This window comes from Symphalangus syndactylus, chromosome 6 (assembly GCF_028878055.3).
Source record: "Symphalangus syndactylus isolate Jambi chromosome 6, NHGRI_mSymSyn1-v2.1_pri, whole genome shotgun sequence".
NCBI classification, from domain to species: domain Eukaryota; kingdom Metazoa; phylum Chordata; class Mammalia; order Primates; family Hylobatidae; genus Symphalangus; species Symphalangus syndactylus.
The window spans coordinates 140,984,496-141,012,408 of record NC_072428.2 but is presented as its reverse complement, the minus strand read 5'-3'; the positions used below and the strand labels follow the sequence as shown (position 1 = coordinate 141,012,408).

Genomic DNA, 27,913 nt, shown 5'->3' with positions numbered 1-27,913 from the left:
CTGTTGCCAAGTAGAGTAGACTCCATCTAGGGGTCCTTATAGATTGGTATAGAGAAAGGAGTATGTGCCCAGACAGGGGCTGCGGATCCCCCAAGATACTACATTGGGAACAGCTGCTGCAGTGACACGTTCACTTTTCCGATTGAAGGGGCCCCTCACCTGTACGTTCTCAGGGGCTCCAGGAGGGAGTGTCCTCTGGGTATGGAATGTGCAGGTGGCACATGACAAATCCATGCCAATGTCCCTGTCTCCCGAAGCCTGTGGATTCCTCCTGTATAGTCCACTGTGCCACAGAAGCCTGGCATCTCAGCCTCATTAAACACAGACTCAGCAGTGCCCTGCACTTCAGGCAGTCAACCAAGTGAGTGGTTAGAGCCACTGCCAGCTGCGTGCACAAAACGTTAATGAACAATTTCTAGTAAGACCACTCATAGCAATCAGTCCCACCAAACTGGTGTTAAATTTCTCGTCTTTGTCCTAACATTACTAGCACCTATTTCCATACATACTTCTTTGGTTTCTGCAGCTGTGAAATGGCAAGATCTCACAGTTTGTTTTGCATATAAGTGGTTTCCTCCCCTGCAGCATTCGGAAACCTGTCCCCAGTTACAGGTCAAGGGGCGGCAAGGGCCGGCTGGGGTTTTCTTTGGGAGGGTGAGAGGCCTGCGCTAGGCGTCTGCCCCAGGAAAGCCTATCACTGGGCTTTCGAGTAAAGAAAGCTGATTCCCAGACACTGGAGAGCCAGCCGTTTCCACTGCCATGGGAGGCTCGGAGGAACTCCCGGATCTGGAATCTCAGCTTCATCTGAGTCCAGTCAGATGTCCCTCTGTCCGGTGCCAGGGTCCCACTCCTTCCAGATCCATGCCCGACTTTCCCATCAAACCCGGCGATGCCACCAATTCCACCTGTGCATCCACACCCCCCGGAGTTACGCTTTGTGTTTGATTTTGGAAACAGCCCCGTAGCTACAAGAAATAGATTCTCTGGGGACTGCCATAGAGGCTGTTGGGTTCTCTGTCTGTGGGTGCAGGTCCCCGACCTGGGCTTGTGGTTTTCTCAGAGGCCCCAGCGCGCTCACAGGATGCTGTCATACTGAGTCCTTTGGTCCTGGCTTCTGCCACAGTGGCCATGTGGGCCCTGGCACCCAGATGTCATCACAGGCACAGACGATGGCTTGTTTAGTCACAATGCCATGGCCTGCCCTGGATTACAGGAATCTGATTTCCCACTGACAAAGAGCTCACCACTGTGTTAAACCCATGGATGGGAAACCAATTCCAAGTCCTCTGTTTCTGGGAACCAGTCTTGGCAGTTTCTTTTTTCTTCTTTTTCTTTTTTTTAAAGACAGGGTCTCACTCTGTCACCCAGGCTGAAGTGTAGTGGTACGATCTTGGCTCACTGCAACCTCTGCCTCCCAGGTTCAAGCAATTCTTGTGCCTCAACCACCTGAGTAGCTGGGATTACAGGCACCCGCCACCACACCTGGCTAATTTTTTGTATTTTTAGTAGAGATAGGGTTTCACCATGTTGGCCAGGCTGGCCTCAAACTCCTGGCCTCTTGACCTGCCTGCCTCAGCCTCCCAAAGTGCTGGGACTACAGGTGTGAGCCACCGTGCCCGGCCATGGTGCCAGTTTCTTGATCAGTCAAGGTTCAGTCAGGAGACAGAAGCCACACCAGTTATTTGAACAGAAAAAGAGCATAAGCAAATGTTAACTGGATCGAAGTTAACTGGTAACTGAAAGGATAAATAAAGACCTCTAAGGCAGTGTTGTCAAAGTCTGGTTCCCAGACCAGCAGCTTCAGCATCAATTGGAACTTATAAAAATGCAGCTCATCGGACCCAATCTCAGACCCGAATCCGAAACGGGGGGATGAGGTTCAGTGACCCATGTTTTACCACGATGCTGAGTGAGTCTAGTGTACTCTACAGTGTCGTGGAGGAGAGTGGGTCCTGGCACGTGCCTTCTAGCTGGTACTTATGTCTCTGGGTGGGAGTTGGGGCTTGAGGAAGCTCATTTTGCACAAAATGGGAAAACAACAAACTGTATTCAGCTGCTGCTACAGGAGGTGCCCCGGTGCCCAGGTAAGGCAGTGCCTGGGTGGAGCTCACAGGAGCTGCAGGCAGACAGGAGCCCTACTGGCCGCTGATGGGAGGAGCAAGCCCTTCTTCCTGCTCCGGCTTTGAGTCCCTCCCTAGACTCCTTTATTGTCAGAACCTGAAATAGAGCCAGTTGGCAACACCGAAACAGGGTCTGCAAAGTCCCAGCATCACCACGCCAAGTTAGAGGGGTGAGCGTGGAGCCAAGAGACAGTAACTTAATGACTGGCACAGTAGAGAGGGGGGACATCCCCTTCCCTTCCAGATAAGCCCAGGAATTCAAAGAAAGATAGGTATTAGTGTATTGGCCTGTTTTCTTTTTTTTTTTTTTTTTTTTGAGACGGAGTCTTGCTCTGTCACCCAGGCTGGAGTGCAGTGGCGCAATCTCGGCTCACTGCAAGCTCCGCCTCCCGGGTTCACGCCATTCTCCTGCCTCAGCCTCTCCGAGTAGCTGGGACTACAGGCGCCCACCACCACGCCCGGCTAATTTTTTTGTATTTTTAGTAGAGACGGGGTTTCACCGTGGTCTCGATCTCCTGACCTCGTGATCCACCCGCCTCGGCCTCCCAAAGTGCTGGGATTACAGGCGTGAGCCACCGCACCCGGCTTGGCCTGTTTTCATGCTGCCAATAAAGACATACCTCAGACTGATATAAAGGAAAAGAGGTTTAATGGACTCACAGTTCCACGTGACTGGGGAGGCCTCACAATCATGGTGGAAGGCAAGGAGAAGCAAGTCATGTCTTACATGGATGGCTGCAAGCAGAAAAAGCTTGTGCAGGGGAACTCCTCTTTATAAAACCATCAGATTGCTGGGTGCAGTGTCTCACACCTGTAATCCCAGCACTTGGGGAGGCCGAGGCAGGTGGATCACTTGAGGCCCAGAGTTTGAGACCAGCCTGACCAACATGGCGCAACTGTCTCTACTAAAATTACGAAAATTAGCTGGGCTTGGTGGTGGGTAACTGTGGTCCCAGCTACTCGGGAGGCTGAGGCAGGAGAATCGCTTGAACACAGAAGGCAGAGGTTTCAGTGAGCCAATATTGCACCACTGCATACCAGCCTGGGCAACAGAGCAAGAATCTGTCTTTAAAAAAAAAATCAGATCTTGTGAGACTTATTCACTATCGTGAGAACAGCACGGGAAAGACTCCTCCCATGATTCAGTTACCTCCCACTGGGTCCCTCCCGTGACACGTGGGAATTATGGGAGCTTCAATTCAAGATGAGATTCAGGTGGGGACACAGCCAAACCACATCAGTTAGTGATTCCAAAAGATGACACCTCAAGAATTATGAGAGGCCCAAAAATAAATAAAATTTCGTAATGGAATTCTCACACCCTAGGATGGGGGGGGAAGCATTAGGAATGATCTAGGCTTTTCCTCACAGTGGCAATGTGACTTCTTTTAGCAACATTCTACAAATGATAGCTTTTTTTTTTAACGAGTGTTTTATTTTATAAGAGTTTTAGATTTACAGAAACATGGCAAAGCTAGTGCAGAGTTTGGATATACCCCATACCCAGTTTAATTTTGACATCTTGCATTAGTGTGGTCTGTATTTGTCCCAGTTAATGAACCAATATTGATACATGATTATTTGCTAAAGTCCATGCTTTCTTCAGATTTCCTTAGTTTTTACATAATGCCGTTTTCTGTTGGATGATCCCATCTAGGTTACCCCATCACGTCTCATCATCATGCCTCCTTAGGTAGGACAGCTTCTCAGACAGACGCTCCCTGCGTTTGACACCTTGATGGTTTTGAGGAGTGTTGGTCAGGTATTTTCCAAAATGCCCTCTACTGAGATTTGCGTGATGATTTATCGTGATTAGACTGGGAATGTGGCTTTGGAGGAGGAAGACTAGAGAGAGGTAAAGTGCCCTTTTCATCACACTGTCTCCAGGGCGCTTACTGCCTGTGTGACTTACCACTCTCCATTGCCTGGCTGAGATGTGCCGGGTTTTTCCACCATGAGATTCCTCTTCTTCTTCCTCCTTTCCATGCCATAGTCCCAAGAAGGAAGTCACCACGTACAGCCCACACTTAGCCATGGGGAGTGACGCTTCACCTCCGTGAGGGCTGAGCAGCTACGTGAGTTAGTTGGGATTTTTCTGCAAGGGAGATTTGTCTCTTCTCCATCTGTTTATTTATTCAGTCATCTATTTCAGTATGGATTTATGGATATTTATTTTATACTTTGGGTTATAATCCAGAACAACTTCGTTTTGTTGCTTACATTATTCCAGGCAATGTGATTTTGAATAATGCCAACAAAAAAACAAGCAAGTATCCAAATAAGTGGCTGTTTGCCAAGCACTATTTTTTCTTTTGAGACAGAGTCTCGCCCTGTCGCCCAGGCTGGAGTGCAGTGGCATGATCTCGGCTCACTTGAAGCAATTCTCCCACCTCAGCCTCCTGAGAAGCTAGGATTACAGGTGGGCACCACCACTCCTAGCTAATTTTTGTATTTTTAGTAAAGACTTGGTTTCACCGTGTTGGCCAGGCTGGTCTCAAACTCCTGACCTCAAGTGATCCACCCACCTCGAAGAATGAGTAGAGAATATAAAATGCAGAGCACACAATCAAAAGTAAAGTAAAAGGAGAGCTTGAATAGGAGGGAGCTGCCCAGGACAATCCTAGTTTAGTGTTAAAATTAAGAGGCACAAAGGGAAGGGGTGCTTGATTATTTTAAAAGAAAGAAGGAAAGAGAAGCCCCGGTCCTATTGTTCCAGGCTGATGCTGCTGATGTCAATAAAGAGAAAACAGAACTGTTCAGCTCAAATTGTACTTTGTTCATTATCAAGGAAAATGATCTTCAAAGTGGAAGAGGTAAAGTAATAGTGATTCGAGGAAACTAAAGCCCACAATAGTTGCGGAGAGCACCTGTCAGCACGAACCACGTCTCATTTCTGATCCAGATGAATCACATTCTAGCATTAAAGGGAACTTACAAAGGAGATTGCTAACCTGTTCGTGATATTGGAGGAATTGCAGAGAAGAGGTCTGATTTCGGAGGCCAGAGATAAAAGGAAAGAGCAGATAGATTTCTCAAAAAGCAGAGGCTGGGGAATGTGGTATCAATCCCAGCTGAGATTTATGAATGAATGGAATCAGTCATGAATTGACCAAAAAAAAATTTACAGGAGATTCACCTGCCTTTCTTTTGTGGCTGTTGCATAGATTGCCATGCCATGACAGGCACATCTGGATTCCAGCTAGACTAGGCTGGCATAGCCTGGCACGAGATCCCAGAGGATGAGACGCAGAGCTGCAGCTTGGCAGCCAAGCAAATCAATTAATATTTAAATCTCAGTCAACACCTGAAGCAAGGTTTCTAATCATGTTGGATGCCTCTCGTGGGCCATTTCCAAATCCGTTCACATCAACCCATAGTCTAGCACTCCTCACTCTGTGCAGGGGCAGTGGGACGGCTCTCGGCTCAGGACCATGCCGTGTGCCCCAGCTTCCTCCGCCAGGGGAGGATAGGAGCTAGCAGCTACATGCAGTCCTAGGAAGATCTCGCTGCATCAGCATCAGTGGGCCCTGCGGCGGCGGCTCAGGAACGCGTCCTGCGCTGACTCACCCGCCCACCCGTCTCCTTCCTCCCTTCCTGTACTTCTGCTCCCTGGCATCACATTCCCAAATACATTCTGCCTTCTGGGGAGCCCCAGCTGAGAAACTGGGGGTATGCTAGAGCATTCTTGTGCCCCACGCTCTTCAGCTTTGGAACAATGACTTGAATATTGATTTCGTTGATGCGTCATCTAATTTACAGTTGACTTGAAACCAGGTGGGATAGCTGATAATAATCGAAATGCAGACAGATTCCTCAGTAGGCAAAATTTATACATAGGATCACTTGATGTGGCATCAAGGACAGAAGAAATGAGAGCACGTGAATATTCTAGAAAAGATGAAAACGGGCTAAGAACAGGGAGGGAGAATGGCAGGCCCTGCCACACACAGGCTTGTGCTCGGCAACGTGCTGGAGCAGAGCAGACTAGTGGCTGAGAGTTTTTCAAAGCACGTATTAATAGTATATGTCAAGTGGTACCAAAAAACTGACAATAAAGACATCGTCTCTTTCTCCTGTGCCTTGCTCTTGTCATATTCCACAGAAACACCCTGTTGAGCCGTTGAACCAAACACACCGAGTCCATAAAACCTCCCAAGAAAAGATGCGTGGGAATGTGTGTTACTTGAAATTTTATATATCACTTACATTCAACCTGTTGACTGCTATGTCTAGAATTCCATAACAGAAATCATTTTTATTAAGAATTTTGAAGGTACTAATATCATTCCATTCCTTCTAGCTACCAGTGCTGATCAAGAGAAATGTGATGTTTTTTTAAAACCCCCAGCCTTTACATGTGATTTTATTTTTCCCCTCTGAAGCTTTTGTGGCTCTTGCTTTCTACCTGGTACCCTAAAATTCCATCATCATGTGTCTTGTGGGCAGTTCATGGTGCCAGGAAGGTGACGTCCCGCTGGAACCCGACACTCCTAGTATCCAGTTCTCTAGTCCTTGCATTGTTTCTTTCTTAAAATTTTTATTTATTTATTTTAGAGATAGGGTTTCACTGTGTTACCCAGGCTGAAGTATGGTAGTACAGTCACAGCCCACTGCAGCCCCCAGTTCCTGGGCTCAAGTGATCCTCCTGCCACAGCCTTCCAAGTAGCTGAGACTACAGGTGTGCACCACCACATTCAGTTAATTATTTTATTTTTTTGTAGAGGCAGGGTTTCACTATGTTGCCCAGATGGGTCTTGAACCCCAAGACTCAAGCGATCCTCAGCACTGCAGCCTCCCAGAGCCACTGCGCCTAGCCTTCCTTGCATTCTTTCCTCAATCATTTTCTTCCCAGTGCTTGCTTTTCTCCGGAACTTAAGCGAGCAGCTCTGAGATCCCCTGAGTTGATCTTTAATATTCTTTTCCCATCGTTTTTTCAATTTTTCTTTTTGTTCCACTTTTTGGAAGATTTTTTTTTCCCTCACCCTTCTAGTGAGATCTGTCTAAAACTGGGACTTGTGTGACTTCAGCATTCAAGGCCCTGTCAGATGGCTGCCCATTCGTTCATAATTAAGAGTGACTGCTAACAGTTGGCATGGACACACTGAGTTCACGGGCAGGCTTCTTGCTTGGTGGGCTTCACTGGAGAGCAGTAGGCCAGCCGTCTTTTTCACTGGAGGCCCCATGTTCCTATCTGTCTGTTTTATTTCTGGAGCAGTTCATTTCCTCCAGAAAACAGTCCTTCCATGGCGATGGTGGGCAACTGTTCCTCTGAAGTCAAAGGAGTGCTGGGGCAGGGAGGGGCATGGAAGGATGAGTTCAGGGAGGAAGGAGTCATGCAGCTGGCAAGGGAGGCCTGGTCCTGGACGGAGAAGAGTCTCAAGGACCATATTTCAGAAGCTGGACCCTTCTTGACGCAGTAGATATCAGCATTAATTTTAAAAGCCTCACAATCAACTTAATTACTGAAAATCAGAGTAAAGCTGTGTAGAAAGCAGTGAGGCATCAGAGGAACCAGCTTCCCATTCTGGGGAACACAGATGTGCTCCTTGGTATAGACTGCCAGAGTCTCTTAGAGCAGGTTGGGCCTGCGCACTATTCTAAAAACTGATCTATGAACATTTTATTTCCCATCTTTTCTTACCTAATTATCACATTTGCTTTGAAATGTGTTGAAAATCCTATTAAAATGTAAATTTTAAAATTAATCATAGTTTGAGCAAATTGCATATCAGTTAAAAGGAAAGAAATTTTCAAAGGTACTCGAGACCCCTGAGAGGTTTTTTCCTGCAAATTAAAACTAGATTGTGTTAGTCTCTTTGTATCCTGTTTATTGGTTAATTGGAACACCCTGTGCCATCTATAATTACGGAGAATTTTCCAAGTATGATTTTAAATTGCTTTATAAACAGCTCCATGCACGTGTTCTTAAGAAAGCCAAGTTTTAGAAGGCTTCGTCACTGCGAAGAAGGTCGGCAAAACCACAAAAGTGTCAGGCCCCTCCCGAGCTCACCCAGGGCACTGCTCTTTAATGCATTGTATGAGTATCATGTCCATTTGGAATATTATATGAGATCTCTGAAGGATGGAATTGAGACTTCCTCAGTGACCTGCGGACAGGTCAACAGTGTATGTGGATGAAATTAAAAGAATAAATCTTTCATCACAGCACTTTGGGAGGCTGAAGCAGGAGGATCACTTGAGGCCTAGAGTTTGAGACCAGCCGGGGCAACATGGCAAGACCCCATCTCTACAAAAAGATTTAAAAATTAGCCGAGCATGGTGGCATATGCCTGTGATCCCAGCTACTCAGGAGGCCGAGGCAGAAGGATCACTTGAGCCTACAAGGTTGAGGCTGCAGTGAGCCGTGATCACACCACTATACTCGAGCCTCAGCAACAGCAACCCTGTCTCCAAAATGAAAAAAAGAATCAATTTCTGTTGGCTTCTGGTTTGGTCAGTATAGGGTGGAAATTTTAAGCATTTGTTCTTCTTGGCTGTTAGTGCTGAGTACTATACTGAACATCTTCACATACTAGCCCGTTCAGTCCACACCCTACACCTGTGAGGAAATGTCCATTAGCCCCATGTTATAACAGAATGTTGAGGCTCACAGAGGGTTAAGTGACTGAGCAGCCACCACACAGCTGGCAGGGGCCAAGGAGCCCGTGGGAAAGCTTTGGTGCTTGAGGCCATCAGGAAAACGAAGTGAGCTGCTGTGCTTGTGATTGCAGCTTGAAAAATGAAGCAGTGTCCCTGTTCTGTAGAGATACACATTTTATGTGGAAAACGAGAAGTTGAAGTCCAGTAGGTGTAGCACCTTAGCTCGTTGACAAGAAGTGGGATGTCCTCTGTGTTGTTTTTTTTTGTTTGTTTTTGTTTTTTTTTGAGATGGAGTCTCGCTCTGTCACGCAAGCTGTAGTGCAGTAGCGCGATCTCGGCTCACTGCAAGCTCCACCTCCTGGGTTCACGCCATTTTCCTGCCTCAGCCGCGGGATGGCCTCTTAATTCACTCCACGTGCTTCCATGAGCCTTAGTTGTTTTACTTTCTGTTGCAGAAGAGATACCACTTTTCACATTAAATTCTTAACATTCTCTTTGCCATTGAACTGCCGCTTCACTGGGGCTTTTCTCTATAAACCTCGCCATTGGGCTGGGTGAGGTGGCTTACCCCTGGAATCCCAGCACTTTGGGAGGCAGAGGCAGGAGGATCACTTGAGTTCAGGAGTTCAAACCAGCCTGGGCAATATAGCCGGACCCTGTCTCTACAAAAAATAACAAAAAGCTGGCTGTGGTGGTGTGCACCTGTCGTCCCAGCTACACAGGAGGCTGAGGTGGGAGAATCACTTGAAGCCAGGAGGTTGAGACTGCAGTGAGCCATGTTCCTGCCACTGCACTCCAGCCTGGGCAACAGAGCGAGACCCTGTGATTCATACGTACATACATACATACATCGATCCCTCTACTGGACCGATACTGTCTGAAATTAATTCTTCCCCCATCCCTCCATCCCTCCTTGCCATTGACCATGAAGCATCAGTGTCTTTCATCTCAGAATTAACTTGGTTCAGCACGTGTGATCAGTTTCTAATGTCTGTATTATTACCCCGCATAGTTTCCCATACATGTATTTGCCACTTTAAGAATTGGTGTTATGCAGTTATTTCCTGTTTGTGTTGTTCACAGTGGCCTCACTGTAAACAGTATCTGCAGCATTTCGGGGGCTAAACGCTTTCGTAGCAGATTAGTCTGAGAATTTATCACGGGGAAGCAGGATGTTTTTTTCTGAGTCTGAAGTAACAGTCATCATATTTGAGTGTTAAAATTAAACCCCTGCTTTTGTTGGTATCATTCTTTTAAGCTTGAGGTGTGATGAGGCTCACTATAGTGTAAAAATGTCCATTAAATCTGTTGGATCAGTATGTGGTCATTTGCACAAGGTGTAAACATTAAATATCAAAATATTCACAAACCAAGCTAATAACAATATTTATTCTTGAGTTTTTTAAATTATTACACCATTTGACCAGGGATTTTTGTTTGTAGATGTCCACTGTGCTCAGTCATTTATGTCTTGAAGCTGGATACAATAGTCTCTTCCAGAAGCTTCTAGAAATGTGTCCACTAAAGGAAGCCCTCTTGTTTGGCTGTCACATGGTCTCATCTATGGTTTAGATCCATTGGACTCATTGGGCCTTATTAGAGAAAGGCAGTCCTTGATAGGATCGTAGGACTTAGGTCATATACAAGGTTCGTTTACTTTCTATACTGACAATTGCAATTAAACCATACAATAAATGCCTAGGATAGCATTTAATTACTGTTTAGTCCATTTTCATTTCATGCAGTTACTGCTATAGTTAGGTTTGTCTACCATTTTGCTATGCATTTTTTATTTTTTCTATTGATTTGTTCTTTTATTCCTTCTTCACTCGATTTAACAAACTATGTTTAACCCATTTTTCTCCGCTGCTAGCTTTTTAGTTATACATTTTTTCATTTTTGTGGGTACGTAGTATGTGTATATACTTATAGGGCGCATGAAATATTCTGATACAGGCATACATTGTGTAATCACATCAGGATAAATGGGGTGTCCATAACCTCAAAGATTTATCATTTCTTTACATACATCCCAATCATTGGTTATTTTTAAATGTATAATAAATTATTGTTGACTGTAGTCACCCTATTGTGCCATCAAATACTAGACCGTATTCATTCTAACTATATTTTTTTATCTATGAGCTGTCCCTACTTCCCCCCCGCAACCAACCCCACTACCCTTCCCAGCCTCTGGTAACCATCATTCTACTCTCTATCTCCATGAGTTCAGTTGTTTTAATTTTTAGCTCCCACAAATGAATGAGAACATGTGAACTTAGTTATACATTCTTTTGTTAATCTTTCAGAGGCTGTCTTACAGATTACATAGCATCTTTGACTTACTACTTTCCATCTTTTAATAATAATTTTACCAAGTCCCAAACAATGCAAAAAATGTATACAGAAGTTAAACCGTCTCCTACCCTATATGCTATTGTTATATATTTTGCTTCTATATAAGTTATGAATCCCACAGGATATCATTACTCTGGCTTTACACAGTATTGATTTATGTTTACCTACATCTCTGCCCTCTCCTGTGCTCTTTGTTCCCTCCTACAGTTCTGTGCAGGTCTAGAATCTTTCCTTCAGTGCAAAGGACTCCTTAAGTATTTCTTTTTTATTTTTTTTGAGACGGAGTCTCACTCTGTCACCCAGGCTGGAATGCAATGGCATGGTCTCAGCTCATTGCAACCTCCACCTCCTGGGTTCAAGCGATTCTCCTGCCTCAGCCTCCCAAGTAGCTGGGATCACAGGTGCGCACCACCACACCTGACTAATTTTTGTATTTTTGGTAGAGACAGGGTTTTTTTCATCACATTGGCCGGGCTGGTCTTGAACTCCTGACCTCAAGTGATCCCCCCGCCTTGGCCTCCCAAAGTGCTGGGATTACAGGCATGAGCCAGTGCACCTGGCCTCCCTTAAGTATTTCTTAACGCTGATTGTTTAGTGACAATTTTCTCTGCTTTTTTAATCCGAAAAACCTTACTTTGCCAATCCTTTTTGAAGGATATGTTCGCTGGATAGATGCTGTAACCTAGCTTGGCAGGTTTTTTATTTTAGCATCTTAAAGTTTTCTTTCTCTTGTCTCTGACTTTCATAGTTTCTGCTGGAAAGTCAGCCATCAGCCTGCTTGTTACCCTTTTGAAAGCCAATATGTCTTTTTCCCTCTGGCTGATTTTCCCTTTACCTTTGGTTTTTAGCCTCTTGTCTATGACGTGCTTAGGTGTGGTTTTCTTTGTGTTTATCTTACCTGGGATTTGTTTGATTCTTCTTGATAAATTTCAGCTTCTTGTTGAAATTCACCTGTGTGAAGATGATGTGGGAAAACCCCTCAGAAAAATTCCAGAATGAATGTGGTGCTCTATGCATAGCCTTCTTTTCTTTCAAGAATTGTAGCTCCCAGAATCCACCCTGTGTTGATGCATACAGGGCCCTCAAATAGTGTTTCCTGTCTTTTGTACAACTTGGATAGTTGTTTTCAACTATTTCATTATGGCAAACTCAGAACTTTCTGGATTAGCTTTTCAATAGCTATGGCTACTTAGGGTTTCATGAATGATCCTCATGAATGTTTTTAACATTTATTTTCTCTGCTAAATCTGTCATTTTGAAGAAAACAGTAAGCAATTTGTGCTTTTAAAAGATGTCCCTGGCCAGGCGCAGTGGCTCATGCCTGTAATCCTAACAGTTTGGGAGGCCAAGGCAGGAGGATCACTTAAGCCCAGGAGTTTGAGACCAGTCTGGGCAACATAGCAAGATCCTGCCTCTACAAGAAAAAAAATTATCCGGACATGGTGGCATGTGCCTGTGGTCCCAGCTACTTGGAAGGCTGAGGTGGAAGAATCACTTGAGCCCGGCAGGGGCAGCAGGGAGGGGTGCAGTGAGGAAACAGTGAGCCAAGGTCACACCACTGTACTTCAGCCTGGATGACAAAGTGAGACCCTGTCTCCAAAAAAAATAAATAAATACAAATAAAACATAAAAGTTGCCCCCATTCCCATTCTATTCCAACCAGTTTAGAAAAGCAAACTTACCAGATATTCAGTGTGTTTTAAAATCTATTTACATGTGACTTTCCCACTATATTCTTCTATAATATATGCTAGGACCATGATCAGAGATGCCCAGGGTACAAATAGCAAACCATTCCAATGGGCACACCTTTCCTGGATGCCATTTAGTTACAAAAACAGTGTATTTTGGTGCCTTTTTGATGAAAGTGTGATTCTGAAGCAGTTCATGAGTTTCTGGATGCCGCTCAGTTACTGTTGCTCTCCCACATCACTGGGTTGGCTCTAATCATTTCCTCGTCTTCATTCTCTTGTAGTTCATTTGACTAATGTATAGAATCCCTGCTATATTCAGGACTCAGCGCTGGGTGGGTTAAAATAAATGCATGAAATAATTGATGAGCTCCCCCGACGCACCAGTAGTCCCTATATTCTTGTGTAGGTGAACTAGGTACATGCATGAGCAGTTCCACATAAGGCAAAATGTGTCACAATAAAGGAAGAAATAGGTACTAAGTTATTAGTCCTAAAGTCATCTGCTCTAGGTTCCTGCAGTTGTTTTCATTAGTAAGTTAACAAGGATTTTGTTTGTTTTGTTTGTTCATTTGTTTGTTTGTTTATTTGAGACAGAGTCTCACTCTTCACTCAGGCTGGAGTACAGTGGCGTGTTCTCAGCTCACTACAGCCTCCGCTTCCCAGGTTCAAGTGATTCCTGTGCTTCAGCCTCCCAAGTAGCTGGGATTAAAGGTGTGCACCACCATGCCCAGCTAATTTTTGTATTTTTAGTGGAGACGAGGTTTTACCATGTTAGCCAGGCTGGTCTCAAATTCCTGGCCTCAGGTGATCTGCCCATCTCGGATGGCCTCCCAAAGTGCTAGGATTACAGGCGTGGGCCACCGTGCCGGCCAAAAAGGTTTTTTTTTTAAGTAGTGAGTGAGAAGAGAATAATTTACTTTTAGTTAAAAAAAAAAAAAAAAAAATACCATAACATAATGTAACACTTTTTTTAAAGAAACTTTTTACTATCCCAGCTTCTTAATATATCAGTTTAATTTTTTTTGCTTGTTTCTCATTGTTTCCAAACACATATTTTTATAAGTATCATAATGTATAATTTTACAGTTACATTTTTATTGTCATAGACCTTGATATAATTATGAAAACATCATAATTATGTTAATTATTATTTGATTTTTTTCTCATTGGTATGCTAGTATTTGATAAGTTTTGTTTAGGAGGTGGATTTTTTTTTCAGTTTTCAAGACTAGAAGTAATGTCACATGGAACATTGTTGATTCAGGAATCCCACTCCTAAAATAATTCAAAGAGAAAAAGCTGTTGCACAAGCAATATGAATACTTTGTGATTCTTGACACAAGCTGTGTTAGAAAAAATATTTTCTCAGTGGTTTTATAATAGCCCTTGTATTAGGAGCTACAACTTTAAAATATTGGTTTATTTAGCATCTACAAATAACACTTTCTTTTAATTTGCATTTCTTGGGTTATTAATAAGGTTGGACATTTTCCCTGTACTTATTTGCTGTCTGAATTTAGAGGATCATTTTCAGCACTGAGCTTTGGGTTATTAATCTTCAAGTATGATACCTTATGGTATCCCAAAGGATATTTGTTATGAGTGTTAAGTGAGATACAGTATGTTAGTGCCTGACCTATTTGTCTCTGGAAGGTATAAAATGCAAAAATATACTGTATCTTTCATACCTTTTTTTTTCCTCAACCTTGGGAACTGAGAAAGTATGCTTGTTTGCTTGTTTGTCTCATTGAAAATACTAAAAATAAATTATTTCAGGTAATTTGATACAACTTCAGTGTTTTCAGATGAATTAATAACCACATATAGGAGATATTAGACCCTAAAGTTTAATTCTCTTGTATGGTTTTAATTACATAAAGTATCTATGTAGACAAGAGTCTTCAGATACAATAAGAAAAAAAAATTAATTGCATTATTTCAATTTCAAAAAATAATTTTTAATCCCTGTATGCCTTTAGGTGTAATTCAAAAAGATTTTTGCTAATGTTAATAAATTCCATTATTTTTAGCTTATCAAACTTACAAAACTTATTATGGAAGACAACTGATAAGACTTGGTCAAATATGTTAGTTAAGGATATTTTTCTGGCCAGGTGCAGTGGCTCACGCCTGTAATCCCAACACTTGTGAGGCCAAGGTGGGTGGATCACTTGAGGTCAGGAGTTCGAGACGAGCCTAGCTAACATGGTGAAACCCTACCAAAAATACAAAAATTAGCCGGGCATGGTGGCGCATGACTGTCATCCCAGCTACTCGGGAGGCTGAGGTGAGAGAATCGATTGCGCCCAGGAAGCGGAGGTTGCTGTGAGCCAAGATCGTGCCACTGCACTCCAGCCTGGACAAGAGAGTGAAACCTTGTCTCAAAAAAAAAAAAAAAGGTATTTTTCTTCCTGGACTTTGAAAGTATGTTTTGTTTCTCCTCTTTTTCTTCAGGTTAAAAAGGCCTTCTTTGCTTTGGTAGCCAACGGTGTCCGAGCAGCGCCACTGTGGGAGAGTAAAAAACAAAGTTTTGTAGGTAAGCAGTGTGGGCCTGAGGAAAATCAAAAATGGAAACCTTGAAAGCAGAAAGCCTAAAGTATTTTAATAGATGCCTGTTTGGAATTCAACCTAGTAAACATGTTTGCAAGTTAAAGAACATTCTTGCTGGCAGGGTGCAGTGGCCCATGCCTGTGATCTCAGCACTTTGGGAGGCCAAGGCAGGGAGATCGCTTGAGCCCAGCAGTTCAAGGCCAGCCTAGGCAACATAGCAAGACCTCATCTCTACAAAAACATACAAAAATTAGCTACTCAGGAGGCCAAGGTGGAAGGATCACTTGAGCCCAGGAGGTCAAGGCCATGAACGCTGCACTGTACTCCAGCCTGGGTGACAGAGCGAGACCCTGTCAAAAAATAAATAAATAAATAAAATAAATCCTTGCTTTTACATACTGGGTAAGAAGGTGGAAGTGCTAGTGAAGTCCAAACACTGTTGTCCTTTTTTTCTTTCTTTTTTTTTTTTTTGCCTCCTCATTGAGAACACACACTGTTGTAACTTTTATGGAGCTTTTGTTGTTGTTGTTGTTGTTGTTGAATTTCTTTTAATTTAGCAACTTTTTGGCTCTCTGAAGAGCTTATGTGTCTTTACCAGCCCAATGAACAAACCCCACGTAGGACGCCACAGTCAGATGTGAGCCAGCTGCCCCACTTTGGGCCACACATGGCATATGGCATCCCTGGGCCCCGCACTCATCTCACTGGTGCACAGCTTTTTGACAGGGCAAATTAGATGCTGTAAACATGAGTGATGTCTCTGCCAGACCATTGTTATACTATTAAAACTGTTGTGTAACTTACAGCTATCTAAATGCCATCGTTACTTATCTTATGAATCACAGCAGACAATGCCATTGTCTCTCTTAGCATTCTTCACATTATTTTGAAATGATCATTATGTCTGCTTCTAGGTTTTAATTTCATCAGGGAAGAAGTTCGTGTCTTTTTCATCCGTGTCATCCTAGTGTCTAGCACATCAAAAGCACTCAATAAATGGCAGCTGTTCGTTAAAACCATTGTGTTTAGAATGCTTCTTGGGAAACAATCCAAGTGCCCAGAATTGTCATGTTTCTAAAGCTCACGGAATACTTTATCTTAAAGTATTTAAAATTATTTACATGTAACTGCAATTCTTTTTTCAAATTTGTATCAGTTAATGAGTTTTCTCTCATCGATTTGCCAAATTCTGTGGTTAGTTCCGTAGTACTTACTGTCAGGTTTAATTTCAGCTAAATTTGTATATCCAGTTTGGTGTACACAATTAACACATCAATAGTTTTAAATAATATATTAAACTCTGCTTGATATCTTCAAAGTATATTTTATAAGCTCTTCTAGTATATATTCTAGGCTCACTTGTCATTTGAAATTTTTAAAAATGTTTTCATAGTTTTATTTGTAACATATAATTCTTTGTTCCAGGAATGCTAACAATTACAGATTTCATAAATATACTACATAGATACTATAAATCACCTATGGTAAGTGGCACCAGTTCCTATGTCAGTAGTTGGAGCTGTACATATCTATGTATGTGTATAGGTATATGTGTGTATTTTAAGATTTTTAATGTTTTCAGTTTTTTCTTTTTTGGTATGGAGTGCTGGTGGTGGTTGATTTTCCAAATATATATAACGCACAGGGAACTTCAGTATAAAACTATCTTTACCATAAGTTATATGTATGAAACTCAAAGAAGGGATTTTCAGGAAAAATAAAAGGAAATAGATTCTTTATTCAGCTTTCGGAATTCCTTGGCTTAGCAGAATTCTACATATTTATTAGCTAGAAGTTCTGTAAGTTTTGCTTATCTCTGCGGGCCTGTTGATGTGGTAGAGCTTAATTCAGTTATCCCAGCAATTGCAGAACAAGAATTACATGTACTTTGTGATTTTAAAGAAGAAAAAAATGAGTCATTAAAATGAAATAAATTCAGTTTTGACATTTTCCTGCTAATTAGGAAAAAACAGCTACTGGCTAATTTTAGTAGCAGAACTGTCTGGTCCCTGGTACAATGGTTCTGGAAAGAAAGCAGCTTAAAAACCACTTTTGTCCTTCATCTAACTTTGTGATATCTGAGATTCGGCCTGCTTGGTTTTGTGTTTTTAGTTTCTGTTTGTTCATGAGGGTGGGGGGGAAGGACAGGATTGCGTAATCTTATTTAACTAGTCTTATTTGGGGTACTTAAAAGGTATAAGTTAATTCAATTAATACTGCTTTATGCATAATGCTCAGTATTATCCAATAATTCTTACATAAAATACAAAAATGAGTTTCTTCATAAAACATGTTCTTGCCGGGCACAGTGGCTCACGCTGTAATCCCAGCACTTTGGGAGGCCGAGGTAAGTGGATCACTTGAGGTCAGGAGTTTGAGACCAGCCTGGCCAACATAGTGAAACCCTGTCTCTACTAAAAATACAAAAATTAGCTGGGTGTGGCAGCGGGCACCTGTAATCCAGCTACTCAGGAGGCTGAGGCACAAGAATCGCTTGAACCCAGGAGGTGGAGGTTGCAGTGAGCTGAGATCGTGCCACTGCACTCCAGCCTAGGCGACAGAGGGAGACTCCGTCTCTGAAAAACAAAACAAAACCGTACTCTTAGGAAGTTTTACCAAAGATTTTGTAAATATCCTGTATTTATTTCCCATGAAGTGTATTATTTCTTAAATATTACCAATGCAAGTGAACATGGGCTTTCCTTATAATGGTCATATCTCTGCTTTTGAACTAGCAAAATCAGCACGAGTGTGAATTTTGAATAGATAGATTTCTGTGAAATGCAGCAAATCCCATATAAGAAATCTTAGCAGTAGATTATGAAATCAAAATTGCAAAAAAGCAGTTATATCTAAATATGCAGCCCAAAGTTTTTCTTAATATCTGTAGATACAGGCTGGGCACAGTGGCTCACGCCTATAGTCCCAGCACTTTGGGAAGCGGAGAAGGGTGGATCACTTGAGCCTAGGAGTTTGAAACCAGTGGGGCAACATGGTGAAACCCCATCTCTTAAAAAAAAAAAAACCCACAAAAATTAGCCAGGCATAGTGGTGTACATCTGTAGTCCAAGCTACTCAGGAGGCTGAGTTGAGAAGATTACTTAAGCCTGGGAGGTTGAGGCTGCAGTGAGTCATGATCGCACTTGTGCACTCCAGCCCGGGTGACAGAATGAGACCTTGTCTTAAAAAAGAAAAAAAAACTTGCAGATGCATTTTTACTCTATATCTCACTTCATTTTCTTTCTTTCTTTGCAGTGGTGCCATCTCGGCTCACTGCAACCTCTGCCTCCTGGGTTCAAGCAATTCTCCTGCCTCAGCCTCCCGAGTAGCTGGGACTACAGGCACCCACCACTATGCCTGGCTAATTTTTGTATTTTTAGTACAGATGAGGGCTCACCATGTTGGCCAGGCTGGTCTCGAACTCCTGACCTCAACTGATCTGCCCACCTTGGTATCTCAAAGTGCTGAGATTACAGGCATGAGCAACCGCAGCTGGCCACCTCATTTTCTAATTGTGAATAGAAAATGCTATTATGAAAGCTATGTTTTGTTTCATTTTCCAAATATTTTTTCTATGTTGTATATGTATATTTATAAATAAGAATTTTTTTATTTGCAGGTACAGATTTATGAATTAGAGGAACATAAAATTGAAACATGGAGGGGTAAGCACTATTGGATGTTTAAAATCTTTTAGTATCAGGAAAGCTATGCTTAGTATGAAAAGTACATTTTAATTTTGCAGATCCTTTTCTCTCTGCTCCATAAAATGTTATTTAAAACATTCTCTTTATTTCTATCTTAATTTTGATAGTGTGCTAACTAAAGCTGAACAACGTAAGTATTGTCCATTCTGTTTATAGACCTGTATAGGACGTCTTCAGCAGGCAAGGCCTTATCCTAGGGCCAGGAGTGTGAAGATGAATGAGCTAACCAAGCCCCACCTCGCTGCCCACAATGGGGCCACCGTTCACTACTAAGTCTAACCCCTCAGAGATTTGCCTTGGTGTTAAGAAATGCATCAGAGGCATGCCTAACTTGAACTAAAGCAAGCATCTGTTCTTATTTAAACCTAATAATTGTTTCTTTACAAATTGTGGAGAAACTTAGGACAAATGAACCTCAAACTAGATGATTTGGAGCAAATAGCATGGAAGTAATTTGAAGACCATGTTCTTTCTTTGTCACATTGACATTCACCCTGTAAAATCATGATACTCTTTGCTGCCATAGAACCATTTCTTAAATTCGCATTTTATGATTGTGAAGGTGGTGGTCTCACTGAGACTTGTCATGGTGGGTTGGTGGAGAGGACCGGGGGTGGGAATCACAGCAGACCCAGTCTGTCTGCAACAGCAGAGCCTTTGTAGGGTGCTCAAGGAAACGCTGGTAGAAATGAAGGGACCAACTAAAGGAAAATTTTGAATTCAAAATTGAATATGTTTCCCATTATACGCTTGATAGGAGAAGCAACCTTTGTAACTGGCTGTGGAATCAGAACACATTTTGGAGTGTTCTTACACCCCCAGGGGCCCTTTCAAATCCATACGATTTAGAAGTTTCACTGAGTGATGGATTTGGTCTATTATGACTTTGTCAAACCAAGCTAAACAAATTTGGCCTGGGATCTGTACGGCCTGTTGTGCAGTGATTGTGTAACACCAAGATAGATACTTCTTGTCCAGTTCTACTGTACAAGTACTGATAGACCAAGGGTTAAGTATGTTTGCATTTTGACATTACATGATATTTGGTAGTAATAATAATGCCAAAATATTCTTAAACGCCTTCTGTATAGAAACCTTGGTAAAGCAAGGCCAGATGCGGTGGCTCACACCTGTAATCCCAGCACTTTGGGAGGCCAAAGCAGGTGGATCACTTCAGATCAGGAGTTCAAGACCAGCCTGCCCAACATGGTGAAACCCTGTCTCTACTAAAAATACAAAATTAGCCGGGCGCAGTAGCTCACGCCTGTAATCTCAGCACTTTGGGAAGCCCAGTGTAATCCCAGCACTTTGGATCACCTGAGGTCAGGAGTTTGAGACCAGCCTAGCCAACATGGTGAAACCCTGTCTCTACTAAAAATACAAAAAAGTAGCCAGGCGTGGTGGTGCGCACCTGTAATCCCAGCTACTCAGGAGGCTGAGGCAGGAGACTCGCTTGGGCCTGAGAGGCAGAGGTTGCAGTGAGCCAAGATGGTGCTGCTGCACTCCAGCCTGGGCGACAGAGCAAAACTCTTTCTCAAAAAAAAAAAAAAAAAAAATGAGGCTGGGCACAGGGCCTCATGCCTGTAATCCCAGCACTTTGGGAGGCTGAAGTAGGTGGATCACTTGAGGTCAGGAGTGCGAGACCAGCCTGGCCAACATCATGAAACCCCATCTCTACTAAAAATACAAAAAAATTAGCAGGGTGTGGTGACGTGCACCTTTAGTCCCAGCTATTTGGGAGGCTGAGGTGGGAGAATTGCTTGAACCCGGGAGGCAGAGATTGCAGTGAACCCAGATCATGCCACTGCACTCCAGCCTGAGCAACAGAGCGAGACTCTGTCTCAGAAAAAAAAAGAAACCTTGGGAAAGCAAATTAATTGCAGTTGATATCTTTAGAAAAAAACAGTTTTTATATGCTGGAAAGATGCCCACAATGCAGTAGGTTTTGAGCATCAATTTGGTAAAATAATACTTAAGAATATTTAAAGAACAAAGTTTGTTATAACTGATTTTATCTTATAACTTATGGAAATTGATTTTTAAAATTTCATAATTGCTTCATTTCTCGAGAGTAATATGAACCTGGTAGCATTCTAGTGACCTCTGCTGGTATTGCCCTTTTATCAGATTTCTTTGTTTTTCCTGATTTTATAAACACTTACTGTCACATTGTTAATATTTAATTTTTCTTCAAATGCAACATCCTGAAAACAGTTTGGAAGTTGTTTAAAATAGCCATAACTGTAATCAACACAGGAGTTTTAGGTAAATTAAATTTCTTTTTATTTGAGTTTTTAATCCTTGTAACTATTAACCATAAACTGAAGGGTATTTGAATTTGTGTAATAACTGCAAACAGCAAATGTGTTACTAACTGCATATTTTCTTTCTATAAATACAGAGCTTTATTTACAAGAAACATTTAAGCCTTTAGTGAATATATCTCCAGATGCAAGGTAAACTTGTTTTTTTTTTCCTTTGAAAACATTCATTCAGATGTATGTGTTTTATCACCATGATAGAAAGAAAGAAACAAATAAACATGTTCTTCATTCCAAATAGGGCCCGCCTCCTTAATTCCAGCTACACTGTACGCATTCAGTAAATCTAGCAACACTACAAAAATCACAGCCATTGCTGGTGCTAAGGATTGATAATGGACTAGTAATAGGGTCATACTAAACCATCATGAAGATCTCGGCCAATCTGGGGGGCGTGTTGAAATTGCAGATTCCTGGGCTTTTACCCCTGACCTGCTAAATCAGGATAGGGCCCAGGAATATGCATTTAAACAACTCCCTTGGCAATTCTGCTCCACACTAGTGTTTAAACATCAGTGTATGTTAGATGTCGGTTCAGATGTGGTCAGAGCATGAGCTGCCTTCTGTGTAGTCGTCTGGCCCATCCTTTTTTATCCAAGCCTTCTGGTTTGGCTGTGATACATTTCCACATTTGTGTAAAAGCATCTTTCAAACTCAAATCCAGTACAGAGAAAGATTAAAATATTTATTTTCATTTTATTTATAAGTCCTAACAAAAAGATATAACAGCCTTCTTACTGGCAGTCCCAGGAGAGGGACCAAGTAGAACGGAAATGTTGGCCCTACAATATCTCCTAGCCAGGCCAGCCCAGGATAGAGCCAGTTTGCCCACTCACCAATGCAGAGGGCTTGCTGCTACAGCTTTTGCTCTCTTACTAATACGATGCATCTGTTTGCTTTTCTAAGGATTTAGGTTTCATTATCTTTCAAATAAAATCACTAAATACACTCTTAAAAAAAACTCCTCTTCCTGGCTGGGCATAAGGGCTCATGCCTGTAATCCCAGCACTATGGGAGGCCATGGTGGGTGGATCGCTTGAGCTCAGGAGTTCGAGAGCAGCCTGGGCAACATGGCAAAACCCCATGTCTACAAAAAAGAAAGGAGGCGCATGCCTGTAGTCCCAGCTACTCAAGAGGCTGAGGTGGGAGGATCACCTGAGCCCGGGAGGTCAAGGCTGCAGTGAGCCGTGACAGCAGGCAACAGAGCAAGAACCTGTCTCAAAAAAACAAACCAAAAAAAATCTCCTCTTCTAGAGATTTGTAGCTTGCACTTATATCTGAGATATGTTAACATAGATTGTGAAAGATGAAAAATTTGCTGAGATCTCTAATTTAAAACTCTTCCAAAACACTGTTATTATTGTAATAATAAAAACACTGGGAGACTGCGCCACTGCACTCCAGCCTGGGCGACAGAGCGAGACTCCGTCTCAAAAAAAAAAAAAAAAAAAAAAAAACACTGGAAGTGCTTTAAGACAGGGATAGTCCAAAGTGTTCTGATTTTTCTTGAAAGCCTCCTAACAACTTTAATGACTTTTCCCACAGCCTCTTCGATGCTGTATACTCCTTGATCAAAAATAAAATCCACAGATTGCCAGTTATTGACCCTATCAGTGGAAATGCACTTTATATACTTACCCACAAAAGAATCCTCAAGTTCCTCCAGCTTTTTGTAAGTAGTTTTTAGCGTTTCTAAAGACATAATTGCATTTACTTATTAAATAATGTACTTCAAGTAAATTGGCTCCTGTTACCCTCAGTAGAAGAAATTGTTAGTTTTGAGGTCTCCCTTTCTAAACTTCAGTTTCTCAACTTACTACTCTCTGTACATTCTTAAAGTTGATTCCAATTTAAAAGCAATCACCTTTTAGTGCAAGTATCAAAACAATTTTAAAAGCAAAACTCGGCATTCTCTCTTTAAATTAAAACATTTATCACCAACATATGAGGTGAAATAAGGCAATCTGCAAGTCAGTCTAATTAAGGACTGTTGTACAAGATAAACTGAACAAATATCTACAGCAAAAATTGCTTTATGTTGCTTTTATTGGTGTCACGGTTTTAGAAACGTGTTCCCAAAAATGCTGTCCTCAAGATTGTCGTACTATAAACTGCAGCAGTGATAGAAAAACCCAAAGCAAATAAAATTTTGACAAGAGAATACCATGTTGGTCCAAATAAGGCCTGTATTACCTGTAGGTTTTCTCAGCTACTTGAAATGAGCTGGCCCCATAGTCATCCAGAACTTTGAGCCTGTTTGGTTGGAAACATTAAAAGAGACTCAGGAAGAACAGAGAGTTTATGAGAGGTTTTTTATGTTTTTCTTTTAATTACATGCACGGAATTTGAGGTTATAAGTAATCAGTCAAATAGAACCAGTAGAAGGTCTTAATCATTCTGAAGAGGTAATTTGAAGAGTTGTTTTTTCAAGACTGTAACAGATATTAAAAATGTGCTTCAAATTAGCTTTCCCATTTTCCTCCCCATGGCTTCACCCTAAGGACCTAAAATAGCCTTCCGGTGCGGTGTGAAGGAGCTGAAGCTCCTGCCCTGGAGGCAGCTTGAGGAGCCCCTTTTTCTGACAGAAGCACAGAGGGCTTAGTGATTGCGAGAAATACCTTGTCAACCAACCCAGTCTTGTATTTTAATCATTTACATATATACATAACATTTATTTAACCATGCTGTGCTAAGAAAGAAGGTAGAGAAGAGTAATTTACAAAAAACTCAAGTTTGAAGTTTAATAAAGGCGATAATCAGGGAAAAAAGGATTAGGGATGCATCCGCATTGTTTATTAGACTGTACATCTGGGAATGCAGCCACTTTAGTAGTTGAAGTTTAATAGGAACAGAGGGAGCACGGGGTGGGAAGGATGTATTCAGGGCCCCCACGTGAGGCCTGCAGCTCACTTAATCCTTAGAGTCATCATTTTTAAATAATATTAATCATGAGAGCTGATTACTGTATGTCCGGCACTGTTCTAAGCACTTTACATCATCTCATCCTCGCTGCTACCCTATCAGGTAGGTATTTTTATTAATCCTATTTTATAGGGATGCAGCTAAGAAAGGTTAAGTAGCTTTGCCATGGTTGTGTGGCGAGGAAGCGGTAGAGCCAGGATCCCTTTCGAGCATTCCTCACTCCCCATGCTTTCCTCCACGCAGGGGCCATGGGAGGGAGGCGTTTGCACACCTTGCATACACAGGACACCTGGCTGGGAAACGTGCCCCAAGTCATATGGATATTAAGTGGTAGATTTCAAACCCGGGAGTCTCTCTGACTCCCAAGCCCAAACTATTTCTGCTAGTGTGCTGTTGCACAAGAGGGAGTAAAAGCGTGAGATCATTCTTTTGCAGAGCTGCTTCAGATTTTTATCTTCTATAAAAAGGAGAGGAAGTTGCCTCTGCCCAGTACTGCCTCATATTTGGGCCAATATGGTAATTAGAATCATGCTACCAGAATATTCAGCTAACTAAAGGTTTTCAGTTAGAAATATAGAACTTAAAGACATTTCAGAGCCTGATTTTTACTGAATTACGAGATCATTTTCTGAGAAAAAAAGGAGCATTACCCTTCAAGACATTTGAAAATTAGCCTAAGCATATAGTATGCAACAGGGAATTAGCTATATTGAGATGGACTAGATGACCTAATAGGTCTTTCTTTTTTTTCTCTAAATTTCTAGGAGTCTCATGATTTGAATATTGATGAACTCTTTGACTTGAACATTTTGTTTCTTCTAATTGTTCATCTTTTCCTGATAATTATAAGGTACACCAGGAGGATGGAATCAACTATACCCTTTATAAAAGGTGGATTTTTGAAACCATAGACCTTATTTTGTTATATTCAAACATGATCCTAGACTTTTCTCTCCTGCCATATCCCTCCTCCTTTAAAACAGCCCATGAAAAGTTAATTTTTAAAGATTCTTTTAATTCTGTTCAGCTGGCTTCTTTGTTCCTAGTAGACAAAAATTGGAGCTCTCCAAGGAGAATTCAGGATGTAGAGGCGGGTGGCGTGAGGACTAGCTTAGCAGTGGCTCAGACAGCTGCCGTCAAATGCTTTGGGTTTGGAAATGTGTGGGTTCTTAATAAATATTACTTAATCCTGACAGCAGGACCAGGAATTTAACATGAACAATTAAGAATAAACGATTCAATTCTTGGTGGCTTACAGGTCTTAAAATCCCAAATAGACCTGTTCTTCCCTGGTTCTATACGTGTTTTTAGTGAGTGAAGAGGAGATGGAAAAATGTTACAGTGTTAATGCTTTGCAATAGTTTGTGAGTAGTTAAATAGAAGCATAGACATACAAACTGGTTCAAACAAAAGATAAAGTTCTTTGTAATTTTCTCATGTTAATTCAGACATCCAGGTAGACTGTTAGAAAAAACTAATTTGTTGGACATACTTTTTCATTCAAATCTGGACATTTGAACGTGACAAGGGTGTGTTCTGGGTCTAGAACATTTGCGTTTATCTTCCTGTTTAGATGTCTGATATGCCAAAGCCTGCCTTCATGAAGCAGAACCTGGATGAGCTTGGAATAGGGACGTACCACAACATTGCCTTCATACATCCAGACACTCCCATCATCAAAGCCTTGAACATATTTGTGGAAAGACGAATATCAGCTCTGCCTGTTGTGGATGAGTCAGGTTTGTGTGTTTAGCGCTAACAGACAGAAATAATTGTTTATCTCGGGGTGCAATTATTGTGAGATGACCTGGCACAGGAGATACGTGGGGAAAATGGAAACTTGGATATGGTGAATAAATTCAGCATCAAGGGGCACACAGGATCATAAAAAATGTTTAATTGGTTTATTTTCATATGTCCATTAAAATATGATTTTATATCTATTTAAGTTTCCATTTAAAATAGACAAGGTTATTAGTGTTTAACTTTTAGTAATTATGTCATTAAAACCGATTTTAAAGGAGTTTCTTTGTGTTCCTTAAGACATTTTTCTAACATATATTTTTCATTTTTAGGAAAAGTTGTAGATATTTATTCCAAATTTGATGTAATTGTAAGTATTTTAATTTTGTTTAATCTGTCACCTAGAATGCATTTTAAACATTCATGTAATGTGTTTTTATGTTTTTCTCTTGTTTCTTAATTTAATAATTTCTAACCTTTTGGGGTGTGAGGATATTATCAGAATTTTATAGACCTTCTGTAGTAATTGTACTTTTAATATGCATTGGTTTAGCAATTAATTATATATTAGTAGCATTTTATAATTCTTCGTCTTTACAATACATGCATATTTTATGCACTGCCACAGCATGTGTATGTATTTTAAATGTTCTTGTTTCCATGTAGGAGGCCTGATTTATTCGCCTCTAGGCACGTGCACTGTGCACACGTGGACTCATGGCTTCTTTGTCAGGTGCATCCCATAGCTTACTGATTGGGAGCCACTGTTCTAAGGAAGAAAAGGGGACTGACACCTTAGAGCCCCAAATGTGCACGCCATTTTTTGCCACAATACTGACCCCACATTAAACATTCTTTTGCAGCTGTCTCAAACCCTTTGCTTCACACTATTGTTATGTTAAACATAATAGTCACCGAGAAATATGCTGATTGGCATTTTGGTTGAGTGGGACCCGCTAAAATGAATGAGAGCCCCATGAAGCCATTTGGATACATGGGGCTCATCAAGCCTGTTCTTCCTCTGGTTGCTTGATCCCCATGGGTCCCCCAAAGACTTCCCAGCAGAAACCTTGTTCCCCAGGGAGCTTGTTGAGAAGGTCTGTTGCTGCAGCATCTCTAGCTCTTTGGCACTCACCACCCTTTACAGATGTCAGCCCACCTTGCCAGAGATTTTATCCATTCATGGTAGAGAGCATTAGAGGGTAAAAATTGAGGGGCAGTCTTTGGCAGGATATACTATCAAAGTTTAACAATGTTGCTTCGTAAGGAAGGTAGACCATGTAACATGGTTATCTTTAATTGTGATTGATACGTTGACGAAATAACAGTAGCAATGGCATGTTGTAAACCAGAAAGAACGTCTGATGTATGCAGGTACTAAATTCAGATGAGCATTAAAGTTTTTAGAAATCAGGCTCTTTTAAGCTCACTAATTTTGGTCATTGAAGTGAACTGAAATGAAAGGATATAATTATTCTCTTGCTTCATTACAGAATCTTGCTGCTGAGAAAACATACAATAACCTAGATATCACAGTGACCCAGGCCCTTCAGCACCGTTCACAGTATTTTGAAGGTGTTGTGAAGTGCAATAAGCTGGAAATACTGGAGACCATTGTGGACAGAATAGTAAGAGCTGAGGTGAGACGGCTTTCCCAGTCCTGCTCCCCCGAAGTCCACTGCAACAAGTCCCCAGTAGTGAATGGTGCCTCCAGAAGCCTGAATCTCAGGAAGGGCCCAGCGAGGCAGCCTCCAGGTTCAGTCGGATGGGATTCTCTCCTGTCCCAGAACCCGGCACACTACTTGGCACATAGGTGATCTCTAAAGGTTTGTTGAATTGAATTGAAGGAAAAGTCCTGATATCATAGCTGAATCAAATAAACTGGTAAGATACATTCA

The 27,913-nt window shown here is 41.7% G+C and overlaps 1 protein-coding gene across 18 annotated transcripts in view; it reads left to right on the top strand.

Annotated features, from left to right (window-relative positions):
* Nucleotides 1-27,913, top strand: part of PRKAG2 (protein kinase AMP-activated non-catalytic subunit gamma 2) — a 327,100-nt gene that overhangs the window by 291,513 nt on the left and 7,674 nt on the right. For all 18 annotated transcript variants that reach the window (XM_055284598.2, XM_055284605.2, XM_055284604.2 and 15 more), the window contains 8 exons: nt 15,227-15,308; nt 16,748-16,806; nt 18,942-18,987; nt 21,431-21,485; nt 22,896-23,022; nt 25,846-26,011; nt 26,348-26,385; nt 27,509-27,655. In XM_055284598.2, the coding sequence (XP_055140573.1) occupies nt 15,227-15,308; nt 16,748-16,806; nt 18,942-18,987; nt 21,431-21,485; nt 22,896-23,022; nt 25,846-26,011; nt 26,348-26,385; nt 27,509-27,655 (720 nt within the window). The remainder of the gene's footprint in view (nt 1-15,226; nt 15,309-16,747; nt 16,807-18,941; nt 18,988-21,430; nt 21,486-22,895; nt 23,023-25,845; nt 26,012-26,347; nt 26,386-27,508; nt 27,656-27,913) is intronic.